Source organism: Salminus brasiliensis, chromosome 5 (assembly GCF_030463535.1).
Source record: "Salminus brasiliensis chromosome 5, fSalBra1.hap2, whole genome shotgun sequence".
Lineage (NCBI taxonomy): Eukaryota > Metazoa > Chordata > Actinopteri > Characiformes > Bryconidae > Salminus > Salminus brasiliensis.
The window spans coordinates 25,397,213-25,415,101 of record NC_132882.1 but is presented as its reverse complement, the minus strand read 5'-3'; the positions used below and the strand labels follow the sequence as shown (position 1 = coordinate 25,415,101).

General features: G+C 40.8%; 1 protein-coding gene across 6 annotated transcripts; it reads right to left on the bottom strand.

Annotated features, from left to right (window-relative positions):
- Positions 1 to 4,965: 4,965 nt before the first annotated feature.
- On the bottom strand, positions 4,966 to 17,786 carry LOC140556262 (regulator of G-protein signaling 22). Of its 6 annotated transcripts, XM_072679950.1 has the most exons (26): positions 17,750 to 17,786; positions 17,630 to 17,652; positions 17,489 to 17,517; positions 17,322 to 17,384; positions 16,228 to 16,404; positions 15,962 to 16,047; positions 15,773 to 15,860; positions 15,588 to 15,687; positions 14,983 to 15,385; positions 14,690 to 14,851; positions 14,227 to 14,395; positions 13,901 to 14,005; positions 13,578 to 13,679; positions 12,843 to 13,040; positions 11,990 to 12,082; positions 11,660 to 11,826; positions 11,388 to 11,547; positions 10,546 to 10,704; positions 9,460 to 9,507; positions 9,206 to 9,367; positions 8,572 to 8,751; positions 7,654 to 7,818; positions 7,388 to 7,507; positions 6,584 to 6,671; positions 5,361 to 5,450; positions 4,966 to 5,250 (listed from the first exon to the last, which is right to left on the bottom strand). In XM_072679950.1, exons 2-26 carry the CDS (start codon positions 17,649 to 17,651, stop codon positions 5,210 to 5,212), a joined length of 3,177 nt encoding a protein of 1,058 aa, XP_072536051.1. In that variant the 5' UTR covers position 17,652; positions 17,750 to 17,786; the 3' UTR covers positions 4,966 to 5,209. The 6 variants fall into 6 exon arrangements, 5 of the variants coding, with proteins under 5 accessions (XP_072536051.1, XP_072536050.1, XP_072536054.1 ...); XM_072679949.1 differs by lacking the exon at positions 17,750 to 17,786 and having other exon boundaries at positions 17,630 to 17,738; XM_072679953.1 differs by lacking the exon at positions 17,750 to 17,786 and having other exon boundaries at positions 5,366 to 5,450; positions 17,630 to 17,738.
- Positions 17,787 to 17,889: the final 103 nt, after the last annotated feature.

Below are 17,889 nucleotides of genomic sequence, written 5' to 3'. Positions count from 1 at the left end.
TAAAATGAGCCCTGCACTTTTTTCTGTGAATGAAGTTACATCCCAGCATTCATTATCCACAGCAACAGTTCACTGTTATTCATCACTGTGTTTCTTTACTGTATCACCATTTTTACACATACACACACATATACATACATACATACATACATACATACACACATACATACATACATACATACATACATATATCATTTCTAAAGGTGCTATTGACATGCAATTCTCACTAGATGACAACCCATTCAATCCACACGTGCAAAGAAATCAAACCAATGTCCATAATTTAAGTTATGTGTAATAATGAGAAATGACATTATTAGACTATACATTATTTCAGTATTGAACATACTTACTGAAATTTATTTAATACTTCCTACAAAAGCCTTTGTTGGGTATGACAGCTTCAAGACCCCTTCCTGTATGGAGAAACTAGTCGCATGCATTGCTTAGGTGTGATTTTGGCCCGTTCTTCCACACAAACACTCGTCTAATCCTGAAGGCTCTGTGGGCGCCTATTATGAACTCTGTGCTTCAGTTCCTTCCATAGATTTTCAACTGGATTCAGGTCAGGTGATTGGCTGGGCCGTTCTAGCAGCTTTATTTTCTTTCTCTGAAACCGGTTGAGAGTTTCCTTGGCTATGTGTTTGAATTCATTGTCTTGCTGAAATGCCCACCCTCGTTTCATCTTCATCATCCTGGTAGATGGCAGCAGATTTTTTTATCAAGAATGTCTCGGAACATTTGTCCATTCATTCTTCCTTTAATTTAATGAAGCGTGCCAGTGCCGGAAGCTGAAAAACAGCCCCACACCATGATGTTCCCACCTCCAAACTGCACTGTTGGTGTGGTGTTTTTGTGGCGAAATGCAGTGCCTTTTGACCTTCAAACATGGTGTGTATTATGGCAAATAGTCATCTGACCAGTTTATATTTTTATATATCTCTCATATAAGTTCTCATCTGACCAGACCTTATTCTCCCAGTATTTCCCAGGCTTGTCTAAATGTTGTTGAGCTGAACTTTAAATGCGACATGCTTTTTTCTTCAGCAGTGGAGTCTTGCGTGGTGAGCGTGCACGCAGGCCATGGAGGCTGAGTGCATTACTTATTATTTTCTTTGAAACTATTGTACCTGCTGATTCCAGGTCTTTCTGTAGCTCTCCACAGGTGGTCCTTGGCTCTCGGGCAACTCTTCTGATCATTCTTTTCACTCTTCTGTCTGAAATCTTGCGGGGAGCACCTGGTCTTGGCAGGTTAATGGTGAAATGATGTTCTTTCCGCTTCTGGATTATGTCCCCAACAGTGCTCACTGGAACCTTCCAGTAGCAGAGAAGTTCTTCTGTAACCAACACCATCTGTATGTTTTGCAACAGTAAGGTTACAAAGGTCTTCAGAGAGCTCACTGATTAGACCATGAGCTGTTTCTTGTGTGGCACCTTGGTAATGAGACACCTTTTTATAGGCCATCAGTTGAAGCAGCTGATGTTAGTTAATTTGCACAGGGTTGTGACTGGATTGCTTTCTAATAACTGATAGATTTCAGCTGGTGCCGTGACTTTCCATGACTTTTTGCACCTCATGCGCCTGTGAACAGAGCGCGAAACCGCGCCCTCTACCGTCCCATTATTAGATGGAACACCTGATCTGAGATCCGCTAGGAGGGATGAGACAGCAGTGTCTTTTAACTCGTTTATATGTATATTAGAAAGCGTGTTTCATTTCAGAAGCCGATAAAGGCCCAATACTTTAGGCCCAAAGGCTTTCTTAAAACCAAAGTGAAACCAGAGACATATAAAACGTCCCTTACGAGAGAGGTCCAGGAAAAGAGGTGAATCTAAACAGAGGTGTGGCTAAGCTCACTACTACACACCAGTGTGCCTCTTTTTCAGATATGCAGGGTATTTACACTCGATTTACAACCAGCAAACTACTCCCAAATGGGCTCGTACAAACTCCTAGTCAAAAACAGGCAAAACTAACGTTCATAAGACATTTTTCAGCATCACAGCAACCGAAACATCCGCCAGTGGCAGCTTGAGAGGCAGTTGCCAGTCGACTAAACACATTCAGCCTCAGAGCCATGTTTGTGCTGTTTTTCAGTAAGTAAAGGGTTTGAGAAAGGTCTCTCTATTTTTATTTAATCCACATTTCTTATGCAGTGGGTTATTCTTATCAGAGGTATGTCATTTTTCCCGGCTTTTTGAGACTTTGTTATTCACCAGTGTATAACAGTCACCAAAAGACTCACTGGCTGCTGTTTAGCATCGTTAACTGTTAATTCCAATTTAACCACCACTGTAAAACCTGTTACTTTTCACCAACTGCATCTAGTAAAACGAGCCTGCACTTCAGGGCCGCCATGCATGTGAAAATGGACCAGACATTCAGTCAAGTCCATAAGTTAAAACTGAAGAACTTTCTTTTGACAGTTACCTTCAAGCAGAATTACAGCTGCCAATCATCCAGTGGCAGCTTTAGTAGCAGCTGGTAACCAACCAGTGGCAGCTTCAGTAGCAGCTACCAGTCAGCCAGTGGCAGGTGCCAATTGGTTTGTAGCAGCTTCAGTGGCAGGTATCAGTCAACCAATGGCAGAGTAAGTGGTAGTTGCCAGCCGCTTGGTTACAGCTGTTAGTGGCAGCAAGAAAGACTCCCAGGAAACTCAGACATGTTCTCCAAACAACTCCAAACAAACCCAACATGCTGACATCAAATTCAGCCCCAACCTAAAGGCCCTTGTGTGTACTAATGTTAACTGAAATAATCAGGTTAAAAAATAGTACTTTTGTCAAAGTTCAGAGGAAAAGAAGCTCTTAATAGGGATACATCCTAATATGAAGTCAGGCTTCTTTTGCAAATTGTAATTGCATGGAGTCCAACGTTCCAAGCAGTCCTTTGAAATTCAGGTCCACGTTGACATGATTGCATCACACAATTCCAGGAGCACTTTGATGCTGCAAATCATGTGCTTGGCATAAACAGGCTCAAAATGTGCCAAGAAGACACGTCCCACACCTCTACACTAACTCCACCAGCCTGGACCGTTAAGACAAGGTAGGGTTGGTCCATAAACTCTGGAAGCCGTTCGCCCCAAATTCTTACTCTTACCCTAACATTTGTGAGCCTCAACAAAAAAACAAGATTCATCAAACCAGGTTATGTTCTTCCAGTCTTCAGCCGTCCAGTTTTCTTAAGACGGACTGATCATCATAAAAGAGACATGCACATTATTAATCTTACTTTTAGAACTGGATACTTACCAGTCTCAAAGAGCTTCACGTACAGATTGCGTAATTGTGTGTATTTCCACTTACTCTCTGTATAGAAACCCTTTATACAGCACCCCGTTCTCCCTCTTTCAGACTCTCCATCTGTTTGGATATTCATCTCCATGTTTCGGGCTTTCTTCCTTCCTCCAGAGAGGACATTTTCTGCATAATTAACTCCCATTGATCTCCCAGCATGATAAGAGTTTGAGATTAACCCAGTTTGATGCCACCATCAGAGTCATTATGGAGGATGAATGAGAGAAGCTATTTCTGTCTGTACAGCACAGAAATCATTAGATTCTCTAGACTACAGTGAACCTCAAACCACCACTAGAGTGGGGAATTCCAACAACACTTGGGTTGGAAACCTGGGCCAGAATATATTACAATAATATTACAGCCCATAAATGACAATATTGTGAAATTAGGGTATACAATATTTGTTCCTTAGTTAATTCAAAAAGGTAAACCGTCTGTATGTTCAGTGAATGGAATATGACATTTTAAGCCTTTTTTGTTTGACTTTTGATCAGTGTGGCCTCGAGCTACAGCAGAAATAACGTAACGCAAATTAGAATATTCAGAAATGAAGATTATTGGAATATTAATAAGATTAAACACAACAGCATGTACAATACAGGAATGTCTAACTTCTGACAAGTATGTTCATTTATACTCAATAATTGGTTGGGGGTCTTTTACCACATATTACTGCATAAATGCAGCGTGGCATGGAGGCACCCAGCTTGTGGCACTGCTGAGATGTTATTGAAGCCCAGGTTGCTTTGATAGTGGCCTGCAGCTTGTCTGTATTGCTTGGGTCGGGTGTCTCTCATGTTTCTCTTGACAGTACCCCATAGATTCTCCACAGGGTTCAGGTCCAGAGAGTTGGTCAGCAATCCACTAGGTAGCAGTTTTGGCACTGTGGGCAGATGTTATCCCCTGCTGGAAAAGGAAATCTGCTTCTCCATAAAACTGGTCAGTAGACAGAAGCATCAAGTGCTCTAAAATCTTCTGGTAGACAACTGCATTGACTTTGCAGCAAGTGACATGGTACCCCAAACCATCACAGCCTGCGGGAAACATCGCACTAGACCTCAGACACCTCTGTCTCTCTCACCTCTCCTTTCAGACTCAGGACCATGATTTCCAAATTATATACAAAATGAACTTTCCTCTGAAAAGAGCATTTTGGAACACTGAGCAGCAGTCCACTTCTTTTTCGCTTTAGCCCAGGGTAGCCGCTTCTGACGTTGTTTCTGGTTCAGAAATGGCTTGATTTTAGGAATGCAGCAGGTGTAGCCCCTGTCCTGGATGCCTCTTTGTGCACCGACACCAGATTTTTATGAGCTATAAGCCACACTGATCAAAAGTAAAACAAATAAAAATGGAAACCTTGGAATATGGTGCATTTATCTGTAAGGAATACAAAATATGACGGTTTACCTTTTTAAATTTTAAACAAAAATAAACTTTAAAAGGAAAGAACATGAAAGAAAACTATTAGAATTTTAAAATCTTAAAATGTACATCAATGAAAAATGTAAAAGCAAATTCCACACTTCGTTCATCTGAAGGTTTAAAGGCCTTCCTTGCTATAGAGCTCTCAGATGGTCAGTTGATCAGAAATTATTATCTTTATTAATATTTTTTTTAACAAACAGAAATATCATATCATAATTTTATTAATTAAAATCCTGTCCTTGGAGAGATCCTTTACAGAAGGCCTTCCTTTGACAAAACCTCCCAGAAGTAATCAAATAAGACAAATATGCAGCCTTCATTACAGCAAAACACAATTGTACTGTTACTTTAATTTCATTACAAACACATTATTTCAGAATTGATCTCACAAACCAGTTGGCTGTTCATGTAAACTTTGCATTTCAATGCATTATAAACAGAACATACCCTATTTTCTCTGTCATCATGTAACTAGATTAATTTAACTTCTTTTTGATGGTCTACCTCCAAGCACTCTGCGACCTGCGTGAGAGAGGAAGCATTACAGTGCTCAAATAAGCAGCTTTCACAATTCAAAGTTCAGCCATTTAAAAAAAAAAAAAAAAAAAAAAAACAGCTCTTAAATTTCATACCACACCCGGGTGTTCTGAGTGGTGGGACTGTAGATGAGCGCCGACTGTGTGTGTGACCTCCCGACCTCACATTAGGCTCAGAGCTTGACTCTGGAGAGAAATACAGGAAGCACAGTGATCTGTCCACACATGCATGCTTTACACACGTTGTGCTTATATGCTCTACTGTGCATTATTAGCAATTAGTCATTGATCCAAATCAAGTTCGGGAATATTGTGAGATCAGAATGTTTAAATCCTGCTGTAGCTGAAGATCAGTTTCAAAATTCTAGTGAAACATACCTTTAAACTTAATAAAAATTACACGACTAATAAATGACTATTCACAAGGCAGCAGGAGTTTTGAAGAAACTGTAGAGAAATAATAAGTAACCCCCCCCCCCAATTTTAGCTAAAAACTGAGGTTCTCAAAGTAGAGGCATCTAGTTGCAGCTTCTGGTTGGATAAAGCTACTGGTTGGACAGAAGCCCTGTACTTGGCGAAACTGAGGCCCCTGGCTGGGTGTAAGTAACGTTTTTCAAAATAAAATATTCCAGAGATAGAGAAGTTCTTCTTTTTTGTTTTGCTCATTGTAATAATGAAGCCTGATGAATGAAGCATATGTGGTACAGGTTGTTACATTAGAATTGACTGTTGTAGGTTGAGGTTTTATTGTTCATTTAATTACATTAAAAACATTTAGGATTAACATAATGTCTTTATACTGTAACGTATAATGTGCATTTGTCTTTTATACCTGTACAGTACAATAAAATTCTTCTCTTTGCATATCCTAGCTCAGAAGGCCAGGGTCAGAGAACAGGGTCAGCCATGCTACAGCACCCCCTAGAGAGGCTTGCTCAAAGACTAACAGCTGTACCTTAGTCGACCTGTGTATTTAACCCACAACCCTGTAATTAATAAACCGGAGCTCTAACTACTGAGCCACCACTGATTTGTGGATTTGTTAAAATTAGAGCAATGCTCCAAAATCTAGTAGAGACCATGAATGAGCAGGTGTCCATAAAGTGTGATTTGATTAAAGATAATACACTGAGAAAAAGGTTATGATCTAAATTATTAAAAGGTATGATCTTAACAGAAATACATAAAACAAACAAAAAAAGCACAGGCCTTCTGCCCAACCGGGGCTTTGTCTGTGAATCTGCAGTTGGAAGCTACTGCCTCAGGAGGACCACAGTTGCAGTTGAACCTGTGTGTGAATCTATATCCAGTTATAATACCTGCTACCTTCTGTTGCAGTGCCTCAGAATGGACCAGTGTCTCCTTACTCTCTAAAGCAGCCAGATGCTTGGAGTAGGACCAGGACAACTGAAACAAAGGTACTTGGGTTTGCACAAACACGCCATTCAGCCGAGAGCTTTAACTATAAACACATCCTGACTGAAAATGATCTTTTAAAATTATTTAACCTTTTCATTGTAATCATCACTGCTGAGAACAACAACAACAAAAAAAAGTTAATCGCATGGTTGTCAATCATTTTATATGTGAAACTACACTCATAGAGCACTTTATTAGGAATATTTTATCAGGAAATATTTTCTTGGCATATTTGGGCCTGGAAACACCAATCAATCATTGCTTAAATGCCATAGTCTATTTGAATATTGTTGCTGACCATGTGTTTCTCAGGAACCTTCCCAATCACCAGAACACCTTTGGGAAGTGGTAGAATGGAGTATGAGTCAGTGCTCCTGGAAAATCTGTAAGAATTGTATATTGCAATCATGTCAGCATTCTCCAGAAATTCTGGAGAATGAATGTTCAAGATCTTGCGGAAGAAAGGCTCTTCAGAGAGCAAAGGGCAGCCCCACTCAGTGTTATGTACCGCATTATGTGAATAACTGTGCAATTATGTAATAATCTTCTAAAAATACAAATTAAACATCTGTGTTGAAAATCTCTTGACAGACCCCCAAATGTGACCAGTGGTATTGTAGGTTAGCTGGGACATCTGTATGCAGACATTAAGCCCTTGGTTTTGCATGTACCCAGTCCACTGAAGTGCTAAACAGAGCTCTGACCTTTTGTCCTGCATCCTCCACACTCTCACACTCCTCAGTCTCTTCCTCCACTCCTCCTCCATACATACTGGCCTCTTCTATCAGCCCCTCTATCACACTCCTCCGTTCCCCCTGTAGCACCTATATGAAAGGGGTTGGGATTTACCAAGTACACACACACGCAGACACTTACACACACAACTTTTCTAGATACCACCCTAACAGACAGTGAATGTCAAACAGCTAGTTGAGGAGTGTGTGTATGTATGAGCACAGTATGGCATTACCGCTGGTATGCCATCATCCTGCTGATCCCCCTCTTTTCTCTTCCGCTTCTCCCTCTCTCTGCTTCTCTGCTTTTCCAGCTCAGGCACAATCTCCTCCTCAGACACACTCCTCCTGAATTCCACAAACGCTGGCCAATGTTTCAGCAGCTCACCAAACACACACATCTACACACACACACACAAACTATATGTAAACTGGAAAAAATATGCATACCATTGCTGAATCCTGAGTTTGGTTAAAAAGGTTACTAAACATAAAATGATTGGATGAATTCAGTCAATAAAATCAAGGTTCCTCACATCATTTACTACATGCTTTTACTAATGCTTAATAGTCAGATTAGCATTTTGAACCCTGAGAAAAAAGCAAAAGGCTAGTTCTGATCCAGTGTAATATACTAGGTTAATAATTAATACAAAAACAGCAATTTTAAAACATTTTCTACTCTAGAAACAGATAATTGCTGTCACATAAAACCTTGTATTTCCAAAACAGGAAATTTATCAGAGAAGGAAAAAACCTTCTTAACATTCAATGAAAGTCATTCCAAGTCATTCTGGAGCATTTATATTGGATAAAGCAATGTAAAGAATAACTGCCAGATTCACATCTAAAAAAATGGAGATACAAGTTTACAAGATACAGCAACACATATCTAACTCTACTAACTGTCCTGCTACTGAGTAACCTGTTACTGAACAGCTCCACAGCTTCTTCCTGCTAAAGCTCCATTGCTCTGAGCATTTGCTCAAGGTTCAGTCCTTGAACAGATCAGCAGTATGATTGTCTTAACACCTCAAACATGCACTGTTAATGCATACAATTATTTCATTTTATTTAATATTTATACAGTATGTATATAGTGTGTATGGTGTGTGTGTGTGTATGTGTGTGTATTAATTATTGCCTAGATGTACCTGAGCTTCTCTGAATACGTAGGGGCCAAGGGTGTTTCTCGTCTGCAGGATGAGCTGAGCCTGTTCAGGGGGAATGTGGATCTGAACACTGGGGGCAAAGCAAGAGTCGATGAAGCAGCTGATGATGGTGGAGACTTTCTGCTGTACTGTCGCCTCATCACTGTGAGAGTGACACAAATCCTACACACAACGTTAAATTACATTAGATAGACAGTAGGGTCCAGGAGATCAGAGTTAAAAAGAATTCAAATATAAAGCATTAAGAAGAATCACAGAAAAGCTAAATTTACCAAATTGTACCTTACAAGGAGACACAAGGTTTGCATGTGTAGGCTATGTGAAAGCAACTGAATATACAATTAAACTTGGGGAAGTCATTAATCAGACATGCAGACAAACATGCAGGTGAAATCAGTAGTGAGCTGTGACAATAAGATCTAGGCTGTCAGCTCAGGCCAAAAAAGTAAAGACTCATGCATACGATAATGCTGCTTTTATGTAAGGCCTGGGTATCTAGTAATATGTTAGCACCAAGCTAACACAAAGGCTGTGAGAACCTTGTGGAGAAGAAGGAGGTCATCTCTACCATGAGGTTTGGTTTAGAGTTCAGGTTTAGGATAAAGGCTGCTCTCACCTTGTATCTCTGCACCTCCAGCCAGAAAAGCAGGTCATTCTCCAGCAGCTCGCCTCTCAGTGAGAGAAAGAGGCGGAAGTGAAGGCGAGTGACGGGGTTGTACAATGCTGTGCGCAGGGCCAAAGCCTCCTTAGACAAGTTCACCAGCCCTCCGTCCACCTGCTGCATGACCACAGAGAGTGTGAAATAACGGGAACACAGAGAGCATCAATCTGGTTTGTGAGAAGAGGGCAGTGAGGAGGAGCTTGACCCACCTTCCATACCTTCCTCTTCTGCTCTTTCACCACATCCCCAAGCTCAGCCTGCAAGAACATGGGAACTGGATGAAGGACTTAATGAGTGCTAGCGGTAGTATTTAATACGCTTGTACTCGTGTTACAAGACAGGCAGTACCTCTCCCTCTTTTCCTTCCTTGCTGTCCTTCCACTAACATGACATTATTACTGAGGTAAAGTACAGAGGCGGATCATTAACTAATGAGGAAGGTGTTGTTACATGTTGCTACATGAGCAGTGGAGAGGGTCATTAGTAGGTGTAATGTTTAAAACAGGTGTAGTATTTAGAACAGGTGTAATGCCCTTTCCAAGTGCACAGTATACGACACTCCATGATGTACAAGTAGCATGGTGGAAGGATTTCAGGATTTCACAAAACATACAGGCCTAAGCACTCATTTGTGCATTTGAAGGTAATAAACTGCATTAATGATACAAACAGTAGTATTAGTATGCAACACTTATTTGATTATAAATACAGTTACATTGAAGTATTATCAGAGTAGAAAGTATAAGGAAATACTCCCAAATCAACACAGGGTTAAAAAAAAAAAAAAGAAATACATAATTCTATATATTGTATTCATTATATATTATATTAATATTATTATAAAATGACATATATATATATATATATATATATATATATGGCCAATGCCTCTTAACTTCCTGTTAGTGATCATGATGTATGCTGAATTCTCTTTGCCTACATAAAAACGGTTTGTTTCATAGCATTCATTGGATTGACCAACACACAGTACAATGGAAAAGTCCAAAAAGCTCAGTGCAGATGGAGATAGGATCTCTTAGAGTGATTTCTTAGATACGTTTTGGGGAAGTCACATTGCAGAGGTCAGAGCTCAGCTGGAAGGAACAACCTAAGAACCAGCATTGGCCTGCCATTAACCAAAAGCTGCTGAAACACCAGTGTCCCTGTCTGCACTCAAGCAAGCTTTACATCACCATGAACTACATTTCATTAGTTGCCATCTATTCACTTATAAGCAGAGCTCTGACTGGATCAGACTCATCAGTGGGGCAAGGCTCTGATGGGATCAGACTCACCTGTAGTTTCTGGCGAGTGATGAACTCTTCACTGGAGAAGAACAATGGCAACCATTTTCTTTCAATACGGTTTCTGACCAGAGACTGAATTTCGGACAGCATAGACATAGAGAAAGGCTCACACTGCAAACGCGCCCAGCCACCAGCAAGATGCAGCAGCTACACACACACATACACATACACACTTATTCTGAAATACTGCACATAACTATCAAAAGACTATTATATAACACAGCAGGTCCGAACTGACTTAAAATAAAATATTTTACACAGAAGAAACCTTTTTTCTTCTCCTGTTACGTAACTAATTTAGAGACAGGCAGAAGGTGACAGTGGCGTAACAGTGATCTGTTTGTTTTGCTTGATTCTCCTGCAGATTTACTGCCGCTCTCATCATATCCTCCTGATTCTCACATTCAGATGCTCCTGAAATTTTGATGAACTCAATCAGGTGAGTTAAATTAGGAGTGTCTAAATAATTAAAAACTGGCCAGTCTAAGGGACTGACTTACCAACAGAGACAATGAAGCGGCCCCCCTTTAAAATACAAGCAAGAGTACATCGCTATAGACTTATTGGGATATTATGCAAAAACTGCAGTGCTAGAGCTTGTGAAACATGTAGTGTTGTTTGTTGGCAAACTGAATTAATAGGGGATGGGGTATAAAAAAACTGCAGCATTGATGTTGGTGGATCCGCTGCTTTTACCTCCACTCAACATCAACCGGACAATCAACCGGACCAAAGAGTGCCACCACCAAGAACAAACATGCTTTGTGTCCATTTGCATAGGAGCCTGTCAGGGTAAAAGTTGTGTTTTTTTGTGTGTGAATGTTTGTTACCTCAGTCTGTTGCTGTTTGTTTGCAGGGCTGCTGGGCCCAAACATATATTTCCGGTTGAGGTATTGATTTCTAATGTTCTGGCACTTCTCCTCCCTTGCTGCCATGTCATCTGGGATTCTTTTCAACTGCTCAATATCCAACCAGCACAGCAGGTCCATACTATGCACACACACACACACACACACATTTAAATATAACTTATCACAATAACCCCAGATAAGTGACTACATTAACTGTGTATTGCACAGTTGATGTGTAAGTGTAAGTGCACCTAGCAGAGTTCTCCTCCAGAAAGGACAGAAAGTGCTGAAGTTCCACTCGATTCCGAAGCAAAAAGCCCATGCGGTGGCGGCGGAATTGATGTGGTACTTGAGCCCATGGGTCTAACTCTTTAGCGCTCTTTGCTGATGGTGGAGGAGGCCTGTAGTCTTGTGCACACTAAACAGATGGAGTGTAAACAAAATCAGCATCCAGTGCAGGCACTAATACAGAAACAGGGTAAATACTAAACTATGTCAGTAAGCCAGTCCTCTTTTAAGCTGACTTACAAACAGTGTCTAGTATAAAGTTTGATGCCCCCCCACCCCAGCTACAGCGTTACCTGCTGCTGTCGGCACTGTGTCTGTGTGTATAGGTCCTGTAGTGTCATAAAGAGCTCAGACTCCACAAAACGTTTCTCCTCCCACATAGCCACCTGCATGCATACACAAAGAAAATCCAAAGACTAAAATAACCAAAACACACACCAAAAAAATCAAATATCACAATATCCAAATAAATATAAAAATAATTTTAGAAAGGTAAAAAAACGCACATCAATACATTTATTTTTCCTGGACTTTCATAAGTTGCATCATTACACCCAGTTAAATGGGCATTTAAGAAAATATCTCTAGCAGGTGAACACAACTATGCTTTAGATCCACCTTTCATTCCCAGTCATGAACATAAAACACACTTCTAAAATCTCTCTTTTACCCAATTGCAAGTCAGGAGAGATAATAGGAGAGATAAAAGGAAAGAAATACAGGACACTAACTGGATTCCACTTGGCATAATGGGGTTGAGTTGAGGAGTGTCACAAAGTAACTGACTGGAGATCAGTGTAAAGACAGACAGTCGATCTGGGACACTGTTAAGCCTTTTTTAGGCATCTAACACTTCTAAAATAATTATATTTTTATGTTCAACATATTTTGAAATCATTTATATTTTCGATGTTCTACATGTTTCCATGTTTCACAGTTTTAAACTAGTACGAAAAGGGAGAGAAAATTGACTTATGCTTCTTCGAACAGCACCAGTTGTCATCTCATGCACTTGTGGTATAATCAGGATTCAAAGTCATGACCCCCTGGCAATACGGTCAAACTTTAGACCTTTTAATGAGACATATTATTGGTCAGTGTGCTTTAAGTATCAAGAGAGATATATAGATATATACAGTGTCCTACTCTGTGAAATGTGTCTGTGTCCTGCTGGGTCAGTAGTGTCCATGGCTCCAGTAGAAGGGAGTGTGCGTGCTCCTCTGCTTGGTCAAACAGCTCTTCAAACGGGTGACTCAAATGGGTAAAAATATGCTGCCTGCACTGTTCCTCCACACCCACACTCCTCACAGCTCTCCAGCTGCACATGTAGGTAACATACAGCAGCTACAAAAGAGAGATATATAATGTCCTACAGCCAAAACCTGTACAGCAGCAAGAACAGAACTAAACAAATGACATAATTATTTAACATTAACTTCCACTGAAGATTAAGAGGTTATGTTTTCCTGCTCAAGTGCAAGACTGATGCTTAACAGTGACAATTTCTGTGGTTAGAGTGGTTGGTTGGATGAGTTGGTAGGGTATAGAAGTAGATGCTGTAGTGAGTAAAAGAGAAACAGTTGAGTTGTAGAGGTGGGTTAGATTAGAATAGTTGGGAATAGATTAGATAAAGGTCAGAACTCCTAGGGTTAGGATTAGGGTGAGGTTAGATTAAGATCAAGATCATATTAGGGTCAACTTTAGTATAAAATGAAGGGATGGTTGGGGTTAGATTAGGATTACATTAGGTTGTATGTTAGGGTAAGGTTGGAATTATATTAGATTCGATATATTAGATTAAAATTGATTGTGTTTAGATTAGATCTAATTTAATTTAATTTAATTTAATTTAAAAAATCAGTTCTTAGATTAGATTTGTACCTGGGCCTTCTGCTGTACTCTGTAGGGATCCAATGCAGGCTGGTAAAACAGCTGACGGTACTCCTGCAGCTCTCTGCAGAATTGAACAGCATTTGCCCATAGCTGGAAAGAAGGGCACACATTGTCACCTTCATGCACAAACATTGTATATCCCAAACAGGAGAACAACTTTAAGGAGAAGGGAGGAAAAAAACATCTTAACCTTCAATGGAGTTCAATGTGATAGAGATTCAAGGTTTTTTATGACAGAGGCGATAAGGTACAGTCTTACTGCTGAACATCATTTATTGCAAGTCTTCATTCATTTCAACAAGGTAGTATACCTGGTTCCCTGAGTTTTCACAGAAGTGTGTGAAGAAGAACCCGGTCTTGGACTCTACACACAAAACTTGCACCATCCTCTCCATCTCACTGCAGTAGCTGCCATCCTGTGAATATATACCCATACCTCTTCTGCTTACACATGTAGACATTATGTACATTAATATATATGTATATATTATACTAGTACTGAATTCCTAAAGATAAACTGTCATATATTGTGACATATTTCAAGCCTTTGTTTTACTCAAGCCTAGTCAGAAACAAAGACAGGGTAGGGTATTCAATCATAAGATGCCCACTAGATAACTGTTTGTAGGTGTCATACCACAGTGGGGGTTTGTGATGTGGAGTAGTATGTAGGGTGCAGAGGTGAAGGGTTGGGACGGACGGGGCAGGAGTCTAGTTGAGACAACTGGCAATCCCAGCAGGGCCACAAGAAAGTCTGTTTTTTGCATCTCATTTCAGTCTGTGTGTGGAACATAAAACTCTGCCCCCTAGGACACACGACAGAACATATTTGGAAATATTTCGGGTGTTAAAATGGGACAAATCTGTTTTGTGCCAAGTGCTGTGAGCAAAAATGACCAAAAGGATCCGACTGGAAATTTTTGTGGGTGTCATTTGTTTGGGTTCTTTCAGCGTTTTGCTTCACACATGGTGAAATGTGAATGCATCCTCAGGACCAGATTGCATACTGATAATAGGTATACAGGAACAGTATAATTACCAATCGAAAGATGATTAGCTGGTGTTTAGATGATTAGAGTGGTTGTGACTCTGAAGCTTACCAGTAGAAGAGTATAACCTCGGTAAGAAGTGGCTGAACAAGGCGCAGTCTGTTCTCCGTCCAGGAGAGGGTGCTGATAAGATCCAATCTGGAGAGGAACTCCACACTCAACGCTGTGGAGCTTGTGCCTGGCAGGTACTGGTTTTTCATCCAAACTAAATGCCTTAACACAGATCTACATTCAGTCTAAATCTGACTTGAGAAGAAAGCTTCCACAGATAGAGGGTAAAAGCAAATCTCACATGATAGCATGAAAAATAAATGGATTTATAGAAAGTGAAGGAAAACGCTTACTGGCAGGTGTAATACCTGTTCGTGGCTTCTAGGTTATGAAGAGTTTTTAGGCGCTCTATGTCCATCCACAGATTTAGCACCCTCTCTCCAGTCCGGCCTCGTAAAAACCTCTTAAAGTCCAGAAAGACCTGCCTATTGACATGAACACCACGGTTAACTCTTGTCCCTGTGGCCTGCTCCAGTCCAGAGAGGGCAGTGGAGGCAGAAGCCTTCATGACCGAATCCTGAGCAGGATGAGACATGTTATGCTCCTCTGGAAGAATTGTCTGAGAGGCAGGTGAGCCATGGACTGTGGTGGTACTGAGCTCATTAATGCCACATGGATTTGAAGGACTCTGTGCTCTGCAAAGCTGGGTCAGGTGCTGTCCCATTTGGCTCACTTTAGCCTCCACAGAATCATGGACTGAAGAGCGATAGTTAAAGACAGAGAGATACAACATAGAGTCTTACTAGAATCAACCATATTCCCAACAAGTTTCTTAACTTTCCTAAACAGTTTAAGAGTCAAAGACATTTTAATCACACAGTGTTTAATAAAGACACAACGACAAAACCCCCCAAAGCAATACTGTCTGTTCGAGGCTGGGTTGCCCTTCTTCTTGTACCCTCTGTAAGGCCACAGCTGACGGCTGAACACTGTGTGTATTGGAAGCTGCAGACACTGCTCCTGTCCAAGTTTCCCATGCTGAGAGAAGTTATGGCACACTAGTAAAGGAACCCCAAAACAAAGTTTAATAATCAACAGCATGCATTAAGACACCAAGTCAGTCATTTAGAGAGCTGTGGGTACCTCCTGCTGAGGAGATGTAACTAAGCGACTGAATAAAGCTTCCTCTGTCCATTTTGGAACGGTCATCTGACTCAGACAATAGGCCAATCTGTGGAAGAACGCAAGATTTTCACACAGACTGAAATGAGAAAATTCTGATGTCGAAAGTTCAACCAGTTAAAAGTTCATTGACAATATTTTCTGTCCGACCTGTATTCAAAATAATAATCGCTTTGGAGGAAAAAGGGCAGTCTCTCTGCTCTGATCCACTGCATGGCCTGGACTGGATCTAAACACTACCAACCAACCAACAAACAAATAAATAAATAAATAAATAAATAAAGTCTTGGTGATTAAAGTACATCTACATTTATACATTTATTCATTGACACAAAAGCACTATTTAGAAAGAAAAACATGCTTTAGACATACAAAAGAATATTACATTAGCAGCTGCTGGTGCAGGTTTAACTTACTGAGACTGTGTAGCTGTTGTCTGTTAAAGGCTTTGTTGGAAACCATGTGGGATCAGCTCTTTTTTCCTTCAGTTCGCTCAGTTGAGCTGTGATCTGTGCAGAGAGGCTCTCAGCTGCATCTACACCCACCTCAAACACACCTCTGTGCCTGTTATACCTGACAGGCTCCAGGAACGACTTACAAAGGATTCAAAAATACAAATTAAATAAATAAATAAATAAACACCTCAGGCATTGTCGAGACTGCTGTCAAACGGACATATCAATGTGGAATATAATACTCGTGTCCGTCTGTTCAGGTGAAACACACTAGCCATAGGTTTAAAAAAAAGAAAAAGAAAAGAAATATTAGACGGGAGTGAAAAGTTGGGACATGGCAGCATTAACCAAATAACCTGATACATTACATTACTGCATAATTAATTTTTGATGCCATGGATTTTGAGCCCCATTGGGCCAAACTAACAATTCTACAAAATACCCCTTTTAGTCACAGGCCCCTAAAATCGTCCCAACCTCCAACGGCGCCCCTGGTTGAACCTATTGCTGAAAAAGATGAAAACACACACACACAGCTTGTCTAGTCCCTGTAGAGAACTATTGCCAATAGAATAGGACTCTCTGGAGCAGATAAACATGAACCTATCGGCACCATGGCTAAAGCCAGGCATGGTTTAGAGGGGTATAAAGCCCCCCAGCATTGAGCTGTGGACCTGTGCTCTCTGGAATGATGGTGCTCCATTCAATTATTCTGGGATGAGTTGGGGAGGAGTGGCGATCACCTAGCATGACCTGACCTCACCCCCTCACACTTCACAGCAATGCTCCAGAATCTAGTATACAGCCTTCCCTGGACACTAGAGACAGTTACTCCAACAAAAGCAGGACAAACACTTTAATATCCTTGATTTTGGCAACAAAAAAAAAAAAACAATTCACGAGGAGCTCAATGCTGGGTTTATACCCCTCTAGCCCCTAGAAATATCACTGATCTTGCACAACCCCATCACGCAGAGCTTGTGATCGACTGTGAGCTGTATGAGAGTCAGACCATGAAAACACTGGTATACGGGAGCTAGCATGTGGTCACTCACCGGCAGCAGCAGAAACTCATTGAGAAACTCCACCAACACGGAGTCTGAGTACAGGCGATCCTCCTAAAACACAACCACACACAAACAGTAGGGGCAAGCACCATTACGACGAAGAGGGGAGAGTTAAAAAGCTGAGGAGAAAACTCCGTAGAAGATCGACTACTCACAAAATTCTCGCTTGTTATTGCAGGCAGATCTGGGAAAATAAGGTTCAGTAAATTGCGCAGATCGGTGAGGAAAACAGGGTTAAAAAACAAAACAAACTACAGACCTGTTGAAGCTCAGTCACTGCAGAGGGCTGAACTCACCTGGAACTCCTCCTCTTTGCATTCTGGAAATGTCAAGCACAACACTTGGTGTTAACACTCTTACACACTCTTCAGTGTCCTCTTCATATTTACACACTCAGTTCAGTGGGAGTCATTAACCTGAATCACTCTGTAATCCGTGCCAACTGCGCACACTTCCCTCTGTTCAGCGTTTCCATGGAGACACACTCACCCTCAACACTGAACAAGAGCTTTACAGTAACTAAACACACCCCTCACATTTAACCTAGGAGTTACAC